Source organism: Ursus americanus, chromosome 25 (genome assembly GCF_024610735.1).
Source record: "Ursus americanus isolate L20-20 chromosome 25, mUrsAme1.1.p, whole genome shotgun sequence".
Taxonomy (NCBI): Eukaryota; Metazoa; Chordata; class Mammalia; order Carnivora; family Ursidae; genus Ursus; species Ursus americanus.
The window spans coordinates 40269255-40286687 of NC_142151.1; the positions used below are offsets into that span (position 1 = coordinate 40269255).

The 17433-nt window shown below is 43.4% G+C and overlaps 1 protein-coding gene and 1 pseudogene across 1 annotated transcript; one reads left to right on the forward strand and one right to left on the reverse strand.

Annotated features, from left to right (window-relative positions):
* Positions 1-5092: 5092 nt before the first annotated feature.
* LOC123794576 (olfactory receptor 8S1-like) lies at positions 5093-6075 on the reverse strand. Its single transcript, XM_045800741.2, is given in 2 exon segments — positions 5093-5685; positions 5688-6075. Coding segments are annotated over 2 exon segments (981 nt in total).
* Positions 6076-6632: 557 nt separating this feature from the next.
* On the forward strand, positions 6633-10750 carry LOC123794575 (26S proteasome regulatory subunit 4 pseudogene; annotated as a pseudogene).
* Positions 10751-17433: the final 6683 nt, after the last annotated feature.

The following is a 17433-nucleotide window of genomic DNA, read 5'->3' on the forward strand; positions in this document are numbered from 1 at the left end:
AGAGCCCAGACAAGGGCAGAGTTTGAACCCAGGATGCAAGATGTGCCAGATCCCAATGCTCAAAGTAACTCATTGAGGATAGAGAGATCTTCCCACGTAGCTGCTTAGGTCCAAGGCCCCACTGTATGGAAAATGTGATTCCTGCATCAGTGACCTCAATCTCCAGCAGACGGAAAGTTAATGAGAAGATAGGAAAAGAAGGCTGGATTAGGAGAGTGAAAGATAGGGACCAGAAAGGAGAGAGGAGAAATTTCAGAGCAATCATAGTGGACATTACCAAGTTCCAGGCATTTTCTGATTCAGAAGATTTCCTGTCGCTTTGGTCTTTTCATGGTGGGATCTCATCTGGACTGGGATGGTCTCTATGCGCATGAGAACCAATATTTCTGTAGATTCGTTACAGGAAAGACAATCAGTCCTTTTATTTTTTTTTTCCTGGTTGGAAGTCACAGTGAGAACAGAAAACTGATTACCCCAAGGCTAGATAGTCCTAAAGGTAGAAGCTTCAAGACAAGAATTTTCTGAGCTCTGGCCTTGTCCTGCCTTTCTCTCCTACTCATTACATGGTAAGACTATCAAATCCTCAACAAAAACTGTGAGGAGCTTCCCTCCAATGGTCATAGGCCCAACCACTAAGGTATCTCTTTATTTCATTTTCTCTCTGATTCTAAACACTGTCATAGAAGAGTCTGGATAGTGAGTGATTCTCCCGAAAACCCTTGAGAAGAGGGTATATATAGATTACGCAGTCAGTAATTGGCTGACTGAGCCTGGCAACCTAGGAGGTGAAGGCGCCAATGTCTTGTATTCCCTGAAGTCATAGCTTGAAGCCCAGTTTGAAACTCATTAACTAGATAAGTTGCAATTTGTAAGAGCCTCAGATGATTCTATTCAGTATGGTCTTTTGGAACTTCTGTGTTGAAGTTATAGCCTAGGGTAAGATCACTCTCCCAAAATATAGCCCCTTCGAGTATTGAATATTTCATTCTGAAGGAATTTGAGAAATGGCAAGTGCAGGAAGGACTTTCTGATCTTTGCCTAAAGGAAATTATAAAACCCTCATGTGAGAAGTGCCCTCTATACCTGGAGGAAAGGAGCATCCTTACTGCCAAAGGTGAAGGGACACAGAGAGGAATCTGAATAGGCCTTGCTAATTACCAGCCCCCACCTCCCCATTCCCATTTACTATACTTAGCTCACCTTTGTCTTATCACATCTTTCCATGACTTTCCTGTCTTTCTGTAAAAACACTCAGGTTTGTACCCTTTGATCAACATATTCCCATTGTGAGGTGTTAGCTAAGCTATGGTGGGAATCAAATTGCAGTATATAAGTGTATCAAAGTAATATGTTACACACTTTAAACTTACACGATGTTGTATGTCAATTATATCTCAATAAACCTGGGAAAATAACCCACTCGAGTTTAACTGTTTCTTCTGGTCTTCCTTTTCTTATGTCCCACAAAACTTATCTTAAATAAATTTGTATCCTTTTCTCTTGTTAATTTGTCTTTTGTTACAGGGGTCTCACTCATGAACATGAAATGGTAGAGGAAAAAGGTATGTTTCCTCCCTAGAGGTGTAAGTATCCTAACTGATTTAAAACCTTGGATTCATACAGCATTTGCGGAATTAGTAAGCTTTTTTCTTTTAATCTTGAGAAATTCTAATGAAACCAGAATTCAAAAAGGAAGAAACAGAAAATAACACAGTCATATTACAATCTCCTTGTTTTAGTTGCTTCATTCTCACCTACTTGAAAGAAAAATTTTCATAACATTCAATTTAAGATATAAAATCAGGCAACATATTATAGATATTGTCTTATAGTATGCTAGATAAGATTCTTTTAAAAGGGTGGAGTTTTTGGAACAAATAATATTGTCATTTAAGTATATTATTCGGTACAGTGATAGCAGCACTCCATCCAGTCTTAAGGGTTAAATTAAGGGTTAGCAAATTAATACACTCCTTGCTTGCTGACTTAGGGCCCTTGATCTGTAACAGAACTAATTTGCTTTCTTTGAGATTTACAGACCACTGGTCTTGGGGAATGAAAGACCAGAACTTTCCCAAGCCGCAGAGGCCTGCAAGTCTGTCTTGGAACTGCATTGGCCAGCAATCTTTTAGCAAAATGTTTTTCTTTTTTAAGGTTGCACAAATGACTCTACCAACCCTCTTTTGTGCCTCTTTAGACCTTGCCCTCCTTTACAGAAAGAACAGAATACTCTTGAACAACCACCCCGGGGCACCAAGGGACCGGACCTTCTTGCACAACCTGAGAACACCAAGATAACTCTGTAGCTGTCATCATCAAGCCTGCATGTAATAAAGAAATGTCACAGACCCCCGCACTCCCTTAGCTGATTAAACCCCTTTAAAACTCTCTGGGCCAGGCAGAAACCTCAGAGTTGGCTTTTGGACAAGAATTTGCCTTCTCCAAAGGTGGCCAGCCTCCTGAATAAAGCTAATATTCCTTTTCAGTCAAAACTCCTCTCTTGAGTATTGGCCTTTTGAGTGACAGGCAGCCAAAATTGGGTTTTGGTAACAAAATTACTTTTTGGTACAGTTATAATATTAAGCATGTATTTAGTGCTCACTAAATGTGTGTGTGTTTGTGTGTGTGTGTGTGTATTTTTAAAAAGAAAACCACAGGCCCCAAATGCCATCACTTAGCTTAAGGCCCCATGTCAGTAAACCAAGACTTAATACATAACCTAACTGCAGTTTCAACCTCCCAGAAAGGTAACCTTTAGCCAGTCAGCATGGGAATTTCCCGGTCAACACTAGGAAATTTACTGATAGGCCCCTTCTGTTCTCCTTAGGAGAGCAACCTTGCCTAAAACAATGGATTCTTTCCTAATAATTTCCTTTTTTCCACTCCCTCTCCACCTTTGAAAGCCTTCCCTTTGGAGCTCCCTTCTACTTGCTAGACGGAATGTTGCCCGATTCATGAATTAATTAATAAAGCCAATTAGATCTTTAAAATTTACTCAGTTGATTTTTTTAACTTAAATATATGTGATATCAAGCATACATTATAATATACATATCAAAGCACACTAAAGTTACTGAATTAAAACAAATCTGGTATCCTAGAGAAGTGTGGTGTGGGAGCTTAGAGAAAATGCTTTTGGGTATGCAGATTGTTTTCAGAAGGAGGTAATAAAATGTTTTCTTTGCATTGTATACATGAGGTAGTGAGCTATTCCATTCAAGTGTGTACTCTTTTCAAAATTTTGTTGACATATTAACTCTTATTGTGCTTTTGTGTACTGCAGGACAAGAGATAGTCATGAACACCTAAAGGTTCCTTAGTGGTTCTATGTTACTCCTCTGCTGAGGATGTTATAAAATATTGTTATCTTGGGTAATAATGCAGTCAAGACTGACTATTTCTAGTACTCAGGCAAGAAGCAAAACAGGAAAATAAGTTGAAAATGAAACAGAATGTTGAAATGGGTTGAAACATGTTTACCTTATATGAAAATCCAAAGTTAGGTAATTATAGATCGAAAGAGAATGTTTTCCAAGAAGAATTGATAATTGGCAAAAATGGCTTAGACAAATATCCTTTAGGCAGAAGGCCCGTGGAGTTCTGCAGAGGGTGGTTTGAGGGCACCAGGTGGGCACAGGAACATAAAGAAGTGGGAGGCGTGCAGACAGATAAGAAGGACCACGGGGCTTAGAGTCCTCCAAAGTGGAAAGAGGTCATCATAGACCTTGTGTAGGCACATTTTTTGTATTTTGGTTTCATTGTAAATTCAGGGCAAAAGTCTTTCTTCATGATCAGTCCCAGGCATTGATGCAGTGAATTCCCTACATCCATACATATTCTGGGACAAACAGATGCTCTGTATTTGACAGCTTCTCAGAGATCTCCCTCTCCAGACTGACTCCTTCTCCATCTCTATGTAGCACGATTTGCTTGTACTGAGTCCTCTCCCTTTCCACAGCTCTCCCCTCTCCTCATCATTTTAGCTTTATTCCCTTTTATGCTCTGTGTTTGTTAGTTTTGTTGTTTTGAGTGTTAGTTTATATGTTTACATGCTGTGAAAGGCAGAATTCTAAAGATGGCCCTTCAAGATTCCTGCTCTGTGGTTCTTCAAACACAAATCTAGAGACTGCTGTGAAGGGATTTTGTAGGTGTAATGAAAGTCCCAAACTAGCTGACCTTAAAATATGAGATTATACAGGTAGGCCTAATCTATTATCAGTCCTTTAGAAGCAGAGAGTTTTCTCCAGATGGTAGAAGATGGGGACATGAGAGAGATTCAGAAGGTTAGAAGTAGGCGACACGCTGTTTTGAAAATGGAGAGGACCATGTAAGAAGTGAAGGGGCTTCAATAAGGACAAATGATCCCCAGTCAGCATCCAGCAAGGAAATGGGGACCTGAGACCTACAGTCTCAAGGGACCAAATTCTGCCAACAATCTGAACCTCCAGAGCCTGTGGAGAAGAGCCCAACCCAGCCAGCACCTTGATTTTGATCTTGTGAGACCCTAAACAGAGAACCCAGTGGAGTCTGCTCCAATTTCTGACCTAGAGAACTGTAAGGTAATAAGTGGATGTTATTTGAATTTGCTGAAGTTTTGGTAACTTACTATGGCAATAACAGAAAGCAATAGAGATTAGTATACCTAGTAAATTGTGACTTCCTTCTGTTGGCCACATTTTCTATTTCTGCCTATTTCCAGAGACCTTATCACCAGCCACAACTCTTTCCTCCACCCCATAAAGCCCAAGTCTTTGTTTTCCCTTTCTTAGAGACCTAGGATATTTTATTCCTATAAAATCTTTCCCCAGACACATTAATTCAAATTAAATATTCAGCACACAAAATATTTCAGGGTCCATCATAGTTTGAATGATGTTAAAAAATGTGAATCATGAATTGACATGTTATTAACTAAATCTATGAAGCTGAGAAGGTTTTCTGACTTATGTGCTCTGTGTCTGAATAGAATTGATTCTGAGCCATGGAAAACAAAATAGCTTCTAGCACTTTCCTTGATAATTTTTAAAAAGGGAGAATCAGCAATGCACATTGCAACATGTGACAAAACAGGAAATCAGGAACTTAATGTCAGTCATGAGATTTCTTGCTGCAGTTCTACTTTGTTTCTTTCATGTTTTATCTCTTCTGTGCTGAGACATTGTAGATATTTTATCATCATTCTTCTCAGAGCTGCTTTCACCTCCTTGTTCTTCCAGCTGTAGATGAGTGGATTCACCAGGGGAGTGATCACACTGTACTGTATGGAGAGGATTAACTCCAGAGGTGAGCCTGAGGTTGGCATGAGATAGCGAACAATGGCCGAGCCGTAGAACAGGATCACTGCGGTGAGGTGGGAGGAGAAGGTGGAGAAGGCCTTGCTTCTGCCTGTGGTGGAGCTGATGCTCAGGATGGTGGAGAGAATGCGGACATAAGAGAAGAAGATCAGGAGGCAGGTCCCAATGACATGCAGGAGGGCAGAGCAGAGTAGCATTGCAGAGTTGGTGGAGACATCGGAGCAGGAGAGAGGGAAGAGGGAAGGCAGCTCACAGGAGTAGTGGTGGATGGTTTGAAGCTCACAGAAGTCCATATTCAAAGTCAGGAGGATGTTCATGAGTGCATCCAGAAAGGCCACTAACCAAGAGCCCCACACCAACCTCTCACATAGCTGTTTATTCATTACCTGTCCAGAGGGTGGCAGATGGCAGCATAGCAGTCATAGGCCATCACTGAGAGCTGGCAAGCCTCAATCCCTGTAGTGGCAAACACAAAGAAGACCTGAGCCAGGCAGCCCTCTACTGAGATGGCTTTCCTCTGAGACAGGAGGTTCTCCAGCAGCTTGGGCACAGTGACTGAAGAATAGAAGAGGTCTTGGAAGGAGAGATGGCTCAGGAAGAAGTACATGGGTGTGTGGAGGTTAGAATCTGTATGGATCAGGAGTATTATCAGCAGGTTCCCCAGCAGAGTCAGGAGATAAATTATCAGGAACAGAACAAAGAGCAGAACCTGGACATGGGGGTCAGTAGACAGCCAGAGAAGAATGAACTCTGTGATGCCACTGTGATTCCTTGAGGCCATTTGTGGTCACTGTTCTTTAGAGAAAAATTAGTAAGAGGATTGAAATCTCTTCTTTCCATAACAGTTTCCAGAAGGCATCACTCTTCACTATTTATTCCAAAAGAAAAAGGACCTAAATAAATAAAATCATGAATGAAAGGGGAGAGATCACAACTGACACCAAGGAAATACAGACAATTAAAAACATATTATGAGCAACTGTATGCCAACAAATTAGGCAATATGGAAAAATGGATGCATTCCTGGAAACTTATAAACTAGCAAGACTGAAACAGGAAGAGGTAGAAAATCTGAACAGACCTATAACCAGCAAGGAAATTAAAGCAGTAATCAAAAACCTCCCCAAAAATAAGAGTCCAGGGATACATGGCTTCCCAGGGGAATTCTACCAAACATTTAAAGAAGAAATAATACCTATTCTACTGAAGCTGTTTCAAAAAATAGAAATGGAAGGAAAGCTTCCAAACTCATTCTACAAGTCCAGCATTACCTTGATCTCAAAACCAGACAAAGACCTCACTAAAAAAGACAATTACAGACCAATATCCCTGATGAGCATGGATGCAAAAGTACTCACCAAGATACTAGCCAATAGGATCCAACAGTACTTTAAAAGGATCATTCACCACAACCAGGTGGGATTTATTCCTGGGCTGCAAGGGTGGTTCAACATCCATAAATCAATCAATGTGATACACTACATAAATAAAAGAAAGGACAATAACCATATGATCCTCTCAATAGATACAGAAAAAGCATTTGACAAAGTATAGCATCTTTTCTTGATTAAAATTCTTCACAGTGAAGGGATAGAGGGAACATACCTCAATATCATAAAAGCCATATATGAAGATCCCACAGCAAATATCTATCTCAATGGGGACAAATTGAGAGCTTTTCCTCTAAGGTCAGGAACACGGCAGGAATATGCACTCTCACCACTGTTGTTCAACATAGTACTAGAAGTCCTAGCCTCAGCAATCAGACAACAAAAAGAAATAAAATGCATCTGACTCAGCAAGGAAGAAGTCAAATTCTCACTGTTTGCAGATGACATGATACTCTATGTGGAGAACCCAAAAGACTCCACCCCAAAATTGCTAGAACTCATAGAGGAATTCATCAAAGTTTCAGGATATAAAATCAATGCACAGAAATCAGTTGCATTCCTATACACTACAGTGAGACAGAAGAAAAAGAAATTAAGGAGTCGATCCCGTTTACAATTGCACCCAAAACGATAAGACACCGAGGAATAAACCTAACCAAAGAGGCAAAGAATCTGTACTCTGAAAACTATTGAATTCTCATAAAAGAAATGAGGAAAACACAAAGAAATGGAAAAACGTTCCATGCTCGTGGATTGGAAGAATTTTAAATGTTTAAATGTCGATGCTACCTAGAGTGATCTACACATTCAATGCAATCCCTATCAAATTACCATCAACTTTTCTCTCAGAACTGGAACAAATAATCCTAAAATTTGTATGGAACCAGAAAAGAGCCCAAATAGCCAAAGGGATGTTGAAAAAGAAAACCAAAGCTGGTGGCATCACAATTCCGGAATTCAAGCTCTATTACAAATCCATAATCATCAAGACAGTGTGGTACTGGCACAAAAACAGACACATAGATCAATGGAACAGAACAGAGAGCCCAGAAATGGACCCTCAATTCTATGGTCAACTAATCTTTGACAAAGCAGAAAAGAATATCCAATGGAAAAAAGATAGTCTCTTCAACAAATGGTGTTGGGAAAATTGGACAGCCACATGCAGAAGAATGAATCTGGACCATTTCCTTACACCATACACAAAAATAGACTCAACATGGATGAAAGACCTAAATGTGCAAAAAGAATCCATCAAAATCCTAGGGGAAAACACAGACAGCAATGTCTGTGACCTCAACCACAGCACTTCTTACTAGACACGTCCCCAAAGGCAAGGAAACAAAGGCAAAGGTAAACTATTGGGACTTCATCAAGATAAAAAGCTCTTGTAAGCAAAAGGAAGCAGTTCACAAAACCAAAAGACAACCGACAGAATGGCAAAAGGTATTTGCAAATGTCTCATCAGATAAAGGGCTAGTCTCCAAAATTTATGAAGAACTTATCAAACTTGGGGCACCTGGTGGCTCAGTGAGTTAAGCATCTGCTTTCAGCTCAGGTCAGGATCCCAGGATTCTGGGATCGAGCCCCATGTCAGGCTCCCTGCTCAGAGGGGAGTCTGCTTCTCCCTCTCCATCTGCTGCTTCCCCTGCTTATGTGCTCTCTCGCTCTCTCTCTCAAATAGATAAATAAAACCTAAAAAAAGAAAAAAGTATTAAACTCAATACCCCAAAAAACAAATAATCCAATCAAGAAATGGGCAGAAGGGGCGCCTGGGTGGCACAGTGGTTAAGCGTCTGCCTTCAGCTCAGGGCATGATCCTGGCGTAATGGGATTGAGCCCCACATCAGGCTCTTCTGCTATGAGCCTGCTTCTTTCTCTCCCACTCCCCCTGCTTGTGTTCCCTCTCTCGCTGGCTGTCTCTATCTCTGTCGAATAAATAAATAAAATCTTTAAAAAAAAAAGAGAGACTCCTGGTCATATCCTTATATCTATTAAAAAAAAAAAAGAAAAGAAATGGGCAGAAGACATGAACAGACATTTCTCCAAGAAGACATACAAATGGCCAACAGACACATGGGAAAATAGTCCACATTACTTGGCATCAGGGAAATACAATTCAAAACCACAATGAGATACCACCTCATACCAGTCAGAATGGCTAAAATTAACAAGTCAGGAAATGACAGATGTTGGCAAGGATGCAGAGAAAGTGGAACCCTCTTACACTGCTAGTGGGAATGCAAGCTGGTAAAACCACTCTGGAAAATGGTATGGAGGTTCCTCAAAAACTTGAAAATAGAGCCACCCTATACAACCCAGCAATTGCACTACTCGGTATTTACCCCATAGATACAAATGTAGTGATCCAAAGGGGCACCTGCACCCCAAAGTTTATAGCAGCAATGTCCACAATAGCCAAACTGTGGAAAGAGCCCAGAGGTCCTTATCAGATGAATGGATAAAGAAGATGTGGTATATATATATATATATACAATGGAATATTATGCAGCCATAAAAATGAAATCTTACCATTTGCAACAACGTAGATGGAACCAGAGGGTATTATGCTAAGTGAAATAATCAGAGAAAAACAATTATCATATGATCTCTCTCATACATGAAATTTAAGAAAACATACAGAGAATCATAGAGGAAGAGAGGAAAAAAATAAAACAAGATGAAACCAGAGAGGGAGACAAACCATAGTGGAATATTAATCATAGGAAACAAACTGAGGGTTACTGGTGGGGAGGTGGGTAGAGGGATGGGGTAATGGGGTGATCAACATTAAGGAGGGCATGTGCTGTAATGAGCACTGGGTATTATATAAGACTGATGAATCACAGGCCTGTACCCCTGAAACCAATAATACATTATATGTTAATTAATTGAATTTAAATACAAAATGTTTTTTAAAAATAAAATAAATAAATCTTTTTAAAAAGAGAAAACAAAGAAGAGCACAGGAAGACTGATTGAAGGTGAATGATCTGAGGACCCCAATATCGGTAGGAACAATAGAAGAGATCACTGATGACAATCAAACCATTGTGTCTACATCAGTGGGTTCAGAGCACAACATCTGCATTCTTTCCTTTGTAGACAAGGATCTGGTGGAACCAGGGTGCTCCATCCTGCTCAACCACAAGGTGCATGCTGTCATACAGGTGCTCATGGATGACATGGATCCCTTGGTCACAGTGATGAAGGTAGAAAAGGACCCCCAGGAAACCTATGCTGATACTGGGAAGTTGGACAGCCAAATTCAGGAAATTAAGGAATCTGTGGAGCTTCCTCTCACTCATCCTCAATATTACTAAGAGATGAGTATAAAGCCCCCAAAGGGGGACATTCTCTATGATCCACCTGGCACAGGTAAAACCTTATTAGCCAAAGCAGTAGCAAACCAAACCTCAGCCACTTTCTTGAGAGTGGCTAGCTCTGAACTCATTGAGAAGTACCTAGGGAACAAGCCCAAACTCATTTAGGAATTGTTTCCAATTGTGGAAGAACATACATCATCTATCACGTTTATTGATGAAATTGATGCCATTGGAACAAAAAGATAAGACTCAAGTTCCAGTGATGAGAGAGAAATTCAATGAACGATGTTGGAACTGTTGAGCCAGTTGGAGGGATTTGATTCAAGGGGTGACATGAAAGTTATCATGGCCACAAACCAAACAGAGACTTCGGATCCCACACTTCTCAAACCAGACCTCACTGACAGGAAAATTGAGTTCCCCTACTCAACAAAAACACTAAGAAGTACACCACACAAGCAGGATGATGTTGGCTGATGATATAACCCTGGATGACTTGATCATGGCTAAAAATGATCTCTCTGGTGCTGACATCAAGACAATCTATACAGAAGCTGGTCTGATGACCTTCAGTGAATGTAGAATGAAAGTAACAAAGTGAAGATTTCAAAAAATCTAAAGAAAGGTTCTTTGTGAAAAACAAGAATTCACCCCTGAGGGGCTCTCTCTCTCTCTCTCTAACAGACTACAGTTGCCTTCAAGGAAGTGGTTGGGAGTGTCCACAAAACTCAAGGGATGAGGTTGGGAAGTTGCCAGAGGAACCAGTGTTCCAGTTGATCTCTCTTAGCAAAAGTATGATGTGTAGGATGCCCACCAGGCTGCCTTCATCTGTTGGTCATGTCTCCCCAAAGAAGTGTGATCCTTCTCAATAAATAAATAAATAAAGTTATTAAAGGAGACCTTTTCTGGATTAACTGGAGGCTCAAGAAAGTGTAGCCCCACCAATGCCCCCTTTTCCTGGTCTCCCTCAAGGTTGAGCCAAACTTCTAGGGCTCCACCAGCTGTTCCATGGCTCACCCAGTCATGTCAAGTCCTAAACTGCCTCTTACCTTACTTAACACTCATTTCGCAGATGCAATGCCAGTCAAAAATCAACACTTTCCAACACCACAAAAATCACACCAAACTGGCCTTAATTACAAGGAGTACTGTTCGCTTCGTAGAATTGAGATGTTCGTTTGCTGACATGCTGTCACTTATTAAGCAGTCAGTGAGGTCTGGATTTAACCTTGCTCAAAGGATGACATATACAGGACCCAAGAGACACAAATGACTACAGGCAGATGGGCACATGTACACTGACCTCCAGCCATCCTCCTGGCCCCCCAGGCACACCAACTGGAATAGTCATCCTACCTTGGCTCACTCCAGCCCTACAGGGCTCTACCACCCCTGCAAAAGGGTGGCCCAGGCTAAGGAGGATGCAGCCCACTATTCAGAGGCCCTGGCACAGATGTGTCCTTCTCCAGGAAGCCTTTCCTGATCTCATCCAAAGTTGGCTATATGCACCTGTTGGAAGATGTGGTTAGACAGCTTTTAAAAAACAAAACAAACAGTAACCACAAAGATGGGGACCCCAAAGGGAGAGAATTCCTGCCCACTCACCAGACTGGGCCCAATTACCGTGTCTGCAGATGACATCTATCTGCCCCGCCCCTTGCAAATCCAGCCATACTGGGGGGTAAAAGCTGGAGAGTGACTGTGGGGATCACAGCAACATACCAAATGTTTCCAGAACAACACTGAACACCAGGTGCACCAGGAAGCTTCACCCTACACCAGCCCCATCCAAGGGCCTCCATTTCACAGCTTAGGGGATAAAAAAAGCAGAGATAGGAAGTTACCTGCTCAAGGTCACACAACCAGTCACATGACCAAGGTCACCCCCGATCTGTCCCCAAGCCCATGTCTCAATTGTAACATGCTACTGTGATGGGAGGGGGTTGGAGAGATTACTTTGCCCCCAGTCCCAGCCATGCCTGCTTCACATGACCAGCCTGGAACTGGGAGCAGAGCATTCAGGGTGGGCCATAGAGACCCCTCCATCCCCAGACACCCAGCATAACCACATACACATGGGCACACATACCCAGTGTTCAGGGAACCCTGCCCTCCCAGTTCCTGGCCCTGTAATGAACGCAGTAGGATTGCTGGGTCGTGGGCATCACTCTGGGCAGGAGTGTGGCTCCTGGAGTCAGGGAGATGGGTGTGTCCATCTGTTCTGTCCTGTCTAGGTCCCCCCACACGGCCCCTCCTCCCTGTCCCTTGGGGAGCACTCACCATCCTGGAGAAGAGTTCAGAAACCATGTATGGGCATCTGGGAGCTGTACATGGCAAGGTCATGTTGTCAAAAACCGACCATTCTGCTCCAGAGCAGAAATATGTATCGTGAAGACAGAGTTTAGGTATGAAGAAGGAAGTTTATTACTTTGCAAGGCTAAGGAGGATGCAGCAGGCTAATGCCTCTAAGACTGCATGCCTGCCTGGGCTAAAAGGCTGAGGGTTTTCTAGGAAAATACAGGATCTGGGCAGTTGCAGTATGAATCTGGTACGTGGAGCCAGCCGCCTACATCATGTCTCCAAGGTGGTCTCATGACTAGCCATGCCACAAGGCATCGAAGTTATTAGTAAGTCTATATTGACATCAGCAGGACGTCAACAACAATACCAAGAGCCTGGAACAAAGGATTCTACAGACACACAAGTGAAGGGGACGGGATGCTTCTAGAATGAGGAAGAGAAAAATGTGTCCGGTTTAAAGGCGGGCCTTGCTGAAGCTCTAGTGTGTCCACCTTACTTTCCATTCACCTTTACGCCTCCATAGCGGTTTCATTCATGCCACCTGGGAGGCGGGGGTCCTGTGGGAACAGAACAAGAGGGGTGAGTACGGCCCCTCATCACTCACCAACCCCCTCCTAGCCCTGCCTTGACCCAGCTGTACGCTGTGTGAGTGAAGGGGCCACAAAGATGGTCTGGCAGGTGGACAGCAGCTCCCCTCTGACCATGGACTCTGTGTTGTCCTTCACCACACCAGTGCAGCCTGGTGGGGAGGCAGGAGGTCAGGCTGGGTGGGGTTCTCCTCCACATGCCCCTCCCCAGGCCTTCACACAGCCTCCCAGGTCACCTTTCTAGGGTCCTGGGAGATGTGCACAGTCTAGCTGTCCTGGCCCCTCTTCATGCCTCAGTGACCTGGGGAGGGAAGACAATGTCACTAGTCCCCAAGGTTGTGCTCTCCCCTCATATGCTGCATCCACTCAGGGCACCTTCCAACACCCTCTTTAACTGCTTACTTTCCCCCTCCACCACTGGGCTCCCCAGCACCAGACCCTCAAGCTTTCCCGTCATAGCCCTGACCAGGCTGGGCTGTCTCTGTGGTGTGGGATCTGGTCTCCTGTGGGCTGTGAGCCCATAAAACATCGGGACCAGCCCAGAGCACGTGCTTAGTGAGTGTGGATGGACCAACCAAGCTGCTGCTTCTACCCTGACAGACACACCCGCACCCCAGCTCCCCCTCCCCTCCAGGGCTGAAGTGAATGCAGCTGCTGGTCCTGAGCCTCACAGGAGCAAAGCCAGCCACAGTGAGGTTGGTCACATCTTGAGGCTAGGGGAGGGGCAAGAAGTGAACCAGCAGGCAGTGCGTGGGTGACAGGCACCCAGCCCCCACGCCACACCGTCTGGCTCCATTTGGGAACAGTTCAGGCTTGTATCTGCTCACCAGCCATCTGTCCCTCCTTCTGGTGACAATGCCTATTTCCCTTTGGGGAAACTGTCACCCCTATGCTACCATGGACTTGTCAATCAAGGCCTCCCCTGGCCAAGGAGTTGGATGAAACTTGGTAGTCAGGCATTTAATCCCCTAGTGACACAAAAACTGCAAGCCACAGGAATCCTTCATTCCATCTACACAACCCGAGGAAACCATCTCATGTTGCCACTATGGACATGACACCTAATACCCAGTTCTGAACAACTTACCTGAGGACCTTTGCACTTGCTGTCCCCTCCTCCATATCCACGTGGCTCTCTGTCCCTTCATTCAGGTCCCTGCTCAAATGCTGCCTCCTCCTTGTTTCACCTCCTCTATCAAACAGCACCACCCATCACTCTGTCTCCTTATCCTGTGGTTCTTGGTGGTGCTGGCCATCGCATCACTGCACGTTGGGTTATGTATGTATTACCTGCAGAGTGGGATTACAGGAGGGCAGAGATCTCTGTGCTGCTCACAGCTGTGTCTCCAGTGCCTGACACCTAACAGCTGTTCAATAAAACTGAATGATGGAGGGGAAAAAAAAGGAGGACATTTAAAGATAATGCCTATTCCCACGTAGAACACTTAGATGGATGAGAAAGAACACATCTTATTCAGTCTGGAATCTCACATCTCTGTCCTGCCTGGCACTCACTTTTTACTGAAGAAAGGATGAATGCATATTTTATTGATGTTTGCTTTGCTTCAGTTAACTGAAGGGTAATATGGCCTCCTTATTTGTTACTTATATGGAAGCCCCATGGAAGTGTTGATGACTCTACTCAGCCTTAAAAAAGAAATAAAATTTTGACTTTATTCATTGAAAAAAATCTGTTAAATTATTATTGAAAAAATAAAATGAAATAAATAAAAAATAAAATGAAAACCCTCTGTATGACTTACTACAAATAATTCATTACATACCTCAAAGTATTACTATTTAATAAACTCTTTAAAATTCATTATATACTTAAAGTAGAAACTCTACAAACCTAAGGGTGAATAATATTCCGCGGTGGAGTAATTCCTCTCCTTTCATTATTATAGTGGATAATCCTGTTAGAGAAATAAGGAAAACTCAAATGTCCACTTGAAATGAGCTGGACTTCGGTCACTAATATGTCTCAGCTCAGCTCCCTCCACGATTTCTCAGGGCATTCTCAGGCCTATGAAGCCATCAGGAAAATGTCCATCTCCCAGCAGTTTTCCTTTAAATCTCTTTTTATTATCTCATTTTTTCAGCACCCCCACCTCCACCCTAAGCCTAATAATAGTCTCTTCAAGGCTTTATAATTGCCTTAATTCAGAAACTTATAATACCACCCTGGAGAGAGCCTCTGTGCCTCCAACTAAACTTACCTTCCTAGTTAAGTGCAAACTGTGGTTAGTGAGTCCAGAGCTCGGCTTCAGGCTGGGACTTCAGGGAATACAGGGCAGCAGCCCAGCTTCCCCTGGGGGCTCTGACCCAGCCCACAGCTGCCTAAGTCCAGAGGGCCTTCTGACTGGTTCTGGTAGATGCTTCTTTCTTTCAGTGATGCTCTTAGAAGAGGGTTCAGAACCACAGGCAGAATGAAGGAAGAACAGGCTCACGACTGCACCCGAGAGCATGTGAGACGGGATTCATAAAATGGGCACCTGTTGTTCAGATTAGGAGCTTCTTTAGACAAGCCGTCCTTGTCTTTTCATATAGTGGCCTCCATTGAAGAATGACACTACTCTCCTTCAGGGTGGGCTGGAGAATAATCCTGATGCTGTGATATATCCAGTGCTTCCAGAGCTTGACTATTCTAATTTTCTTCACTCACTGACAGCAAGGAGAATAGGCTAGGTACTCTGTAAAGAGATGCTTCTGACAGGGGTTCTCTTACCAGAATTTACCTACCAAGTGTCTGCCTGTGATGGGGAACACAGAACACAGGGAGTTGCCTCCTCCAAGAAAAGCCAGGAGAATGGTAATGTCTTCGCCGGGTTTCTGGTGGCCCCCCTAGTTTTCTGCCTGTGAAGTCCTCTGTCTGTTTCACTTCTGCTGTTTATCCTTTCCCCCATCTCCACCTCATGATCCCTTCCCTTTGTCCTAAAGCTTGAGGCTCCTGCTACACCCATTCCTTGTCCCTAAGCCAGAGGTGGGAACATCCCCCTCCCTGAAAGACCATCTCCCTGGATGGGACTCTATATCTCTGTTTGTCTGAATGGTGCATTTGTTCCAACTGCCTTGGACACTTTCTCTCCCTCCCCGCTTCACACTGAAGACAGTGACACTTTAACGTCTAGGCATCAATCCTCTCATGCTTCTGGATCCCAAAGGATTGCAAAAAGCTGACCCCTGCAATGAAACGAGGGCATCAGAGATAGGGACCACACTGCTGGAGCCACTTATTTTCCTGCTCGCTCAGTACAGCAGTTAGAAGCACAGTAGACTTGTTGGCCTTGTTATTGAAGTCACCTGAGAACTAGTCACCTTGAGACACTGTTAATACTGCGAGGTAGCAGAGGAGAGGCAGCTCTGAGAATCACTTCAGTGCTCACACCCTTCTCCCCCACACAGATTCCTCCCCAAGCATTAGGGTCTGAATGCCACAGCCCAGCTCACAGGATCCCTGGAGCCTCCTTGTCTAGGCTGAACCTCTGCACACACCCTTCCCTCATTTCTTCATTCCAAAGATGGCTTTAAGCAGCCAGTGTTCAAGCCACTTCTCCACACACTAAAGACTTTCTCATTAAAGGAAACATGCTTTCAAATAGCTTCCTCTTTGGGCAAGACTGGGTAATTAAGATCATAGCACCAGCAGAGTTGTTCTCAACTTTGGGCTTGATCCTTAAGTCCCCAAAATAAACCTGTGATTTGTTGTATTAACAGCTGAACTGGGGGAGATGTTGATTTTTGTTGATCTCCTGAGAGCTACAAAATCATAAACATACCCAATAACCTGCTGCATCTCTTTGTAGGAGATATTCATCACATGACCACGTGTCTGGTGGATATGAAGTGTCTGTGTTGGCAAAATGCTGACACAGGCTTTCATCTAAGACACTGCTGAAATCCTCTCCTTTGACAGCTCCCACCCCTCCTCAAACAGTCTCCCTGTCTTTCCCTTTAGTCCTCTCCTCTTCACAATCCATATTCTACATCTGGCTTCAGTCTACTATAGCTCAGGATTAAATGAAGCCAGTATCTTCTCTTCAGAAGAGTGACGGCAAGTGTGCCTGACTTTTATGCTTAATTGATCTAGGATTTAAATGGAAAGAATTATCCCTGGTTATGAAAGAAATCTCAGGCATCAATTTGTCATATTGTTTAAGAATGGTGAGTGGTGAGGGGAAGGGAGATTCCTTTCTTTGTGACAACTTGAAAATCGAATGAGGGAAGTAGCTCTGTTGCCTTCATTTAGGGAAAATGTGAATGTAGGGCAGGATAGAACAGGATTCTCCACAGATGCTACAGCGTTCTTCAGAAGAGAGCTTGAAGCCTGTGTGGAGACTGTAGACAGGGGCTCCTTGTGAGTGACAGTGGAAGAATGGAGGCGATTTTCAGGATAGCCACATCCATCCATATTTCGAAATACACGAAGTTTGGAAGAATGGGTTCCATTTACCATTTTGCTTGGCTTCTATACATTCAGATATAGTGTTTGCTGTCAATGGTATCTGCAATTTTATCCACGCAGGATCCTCAA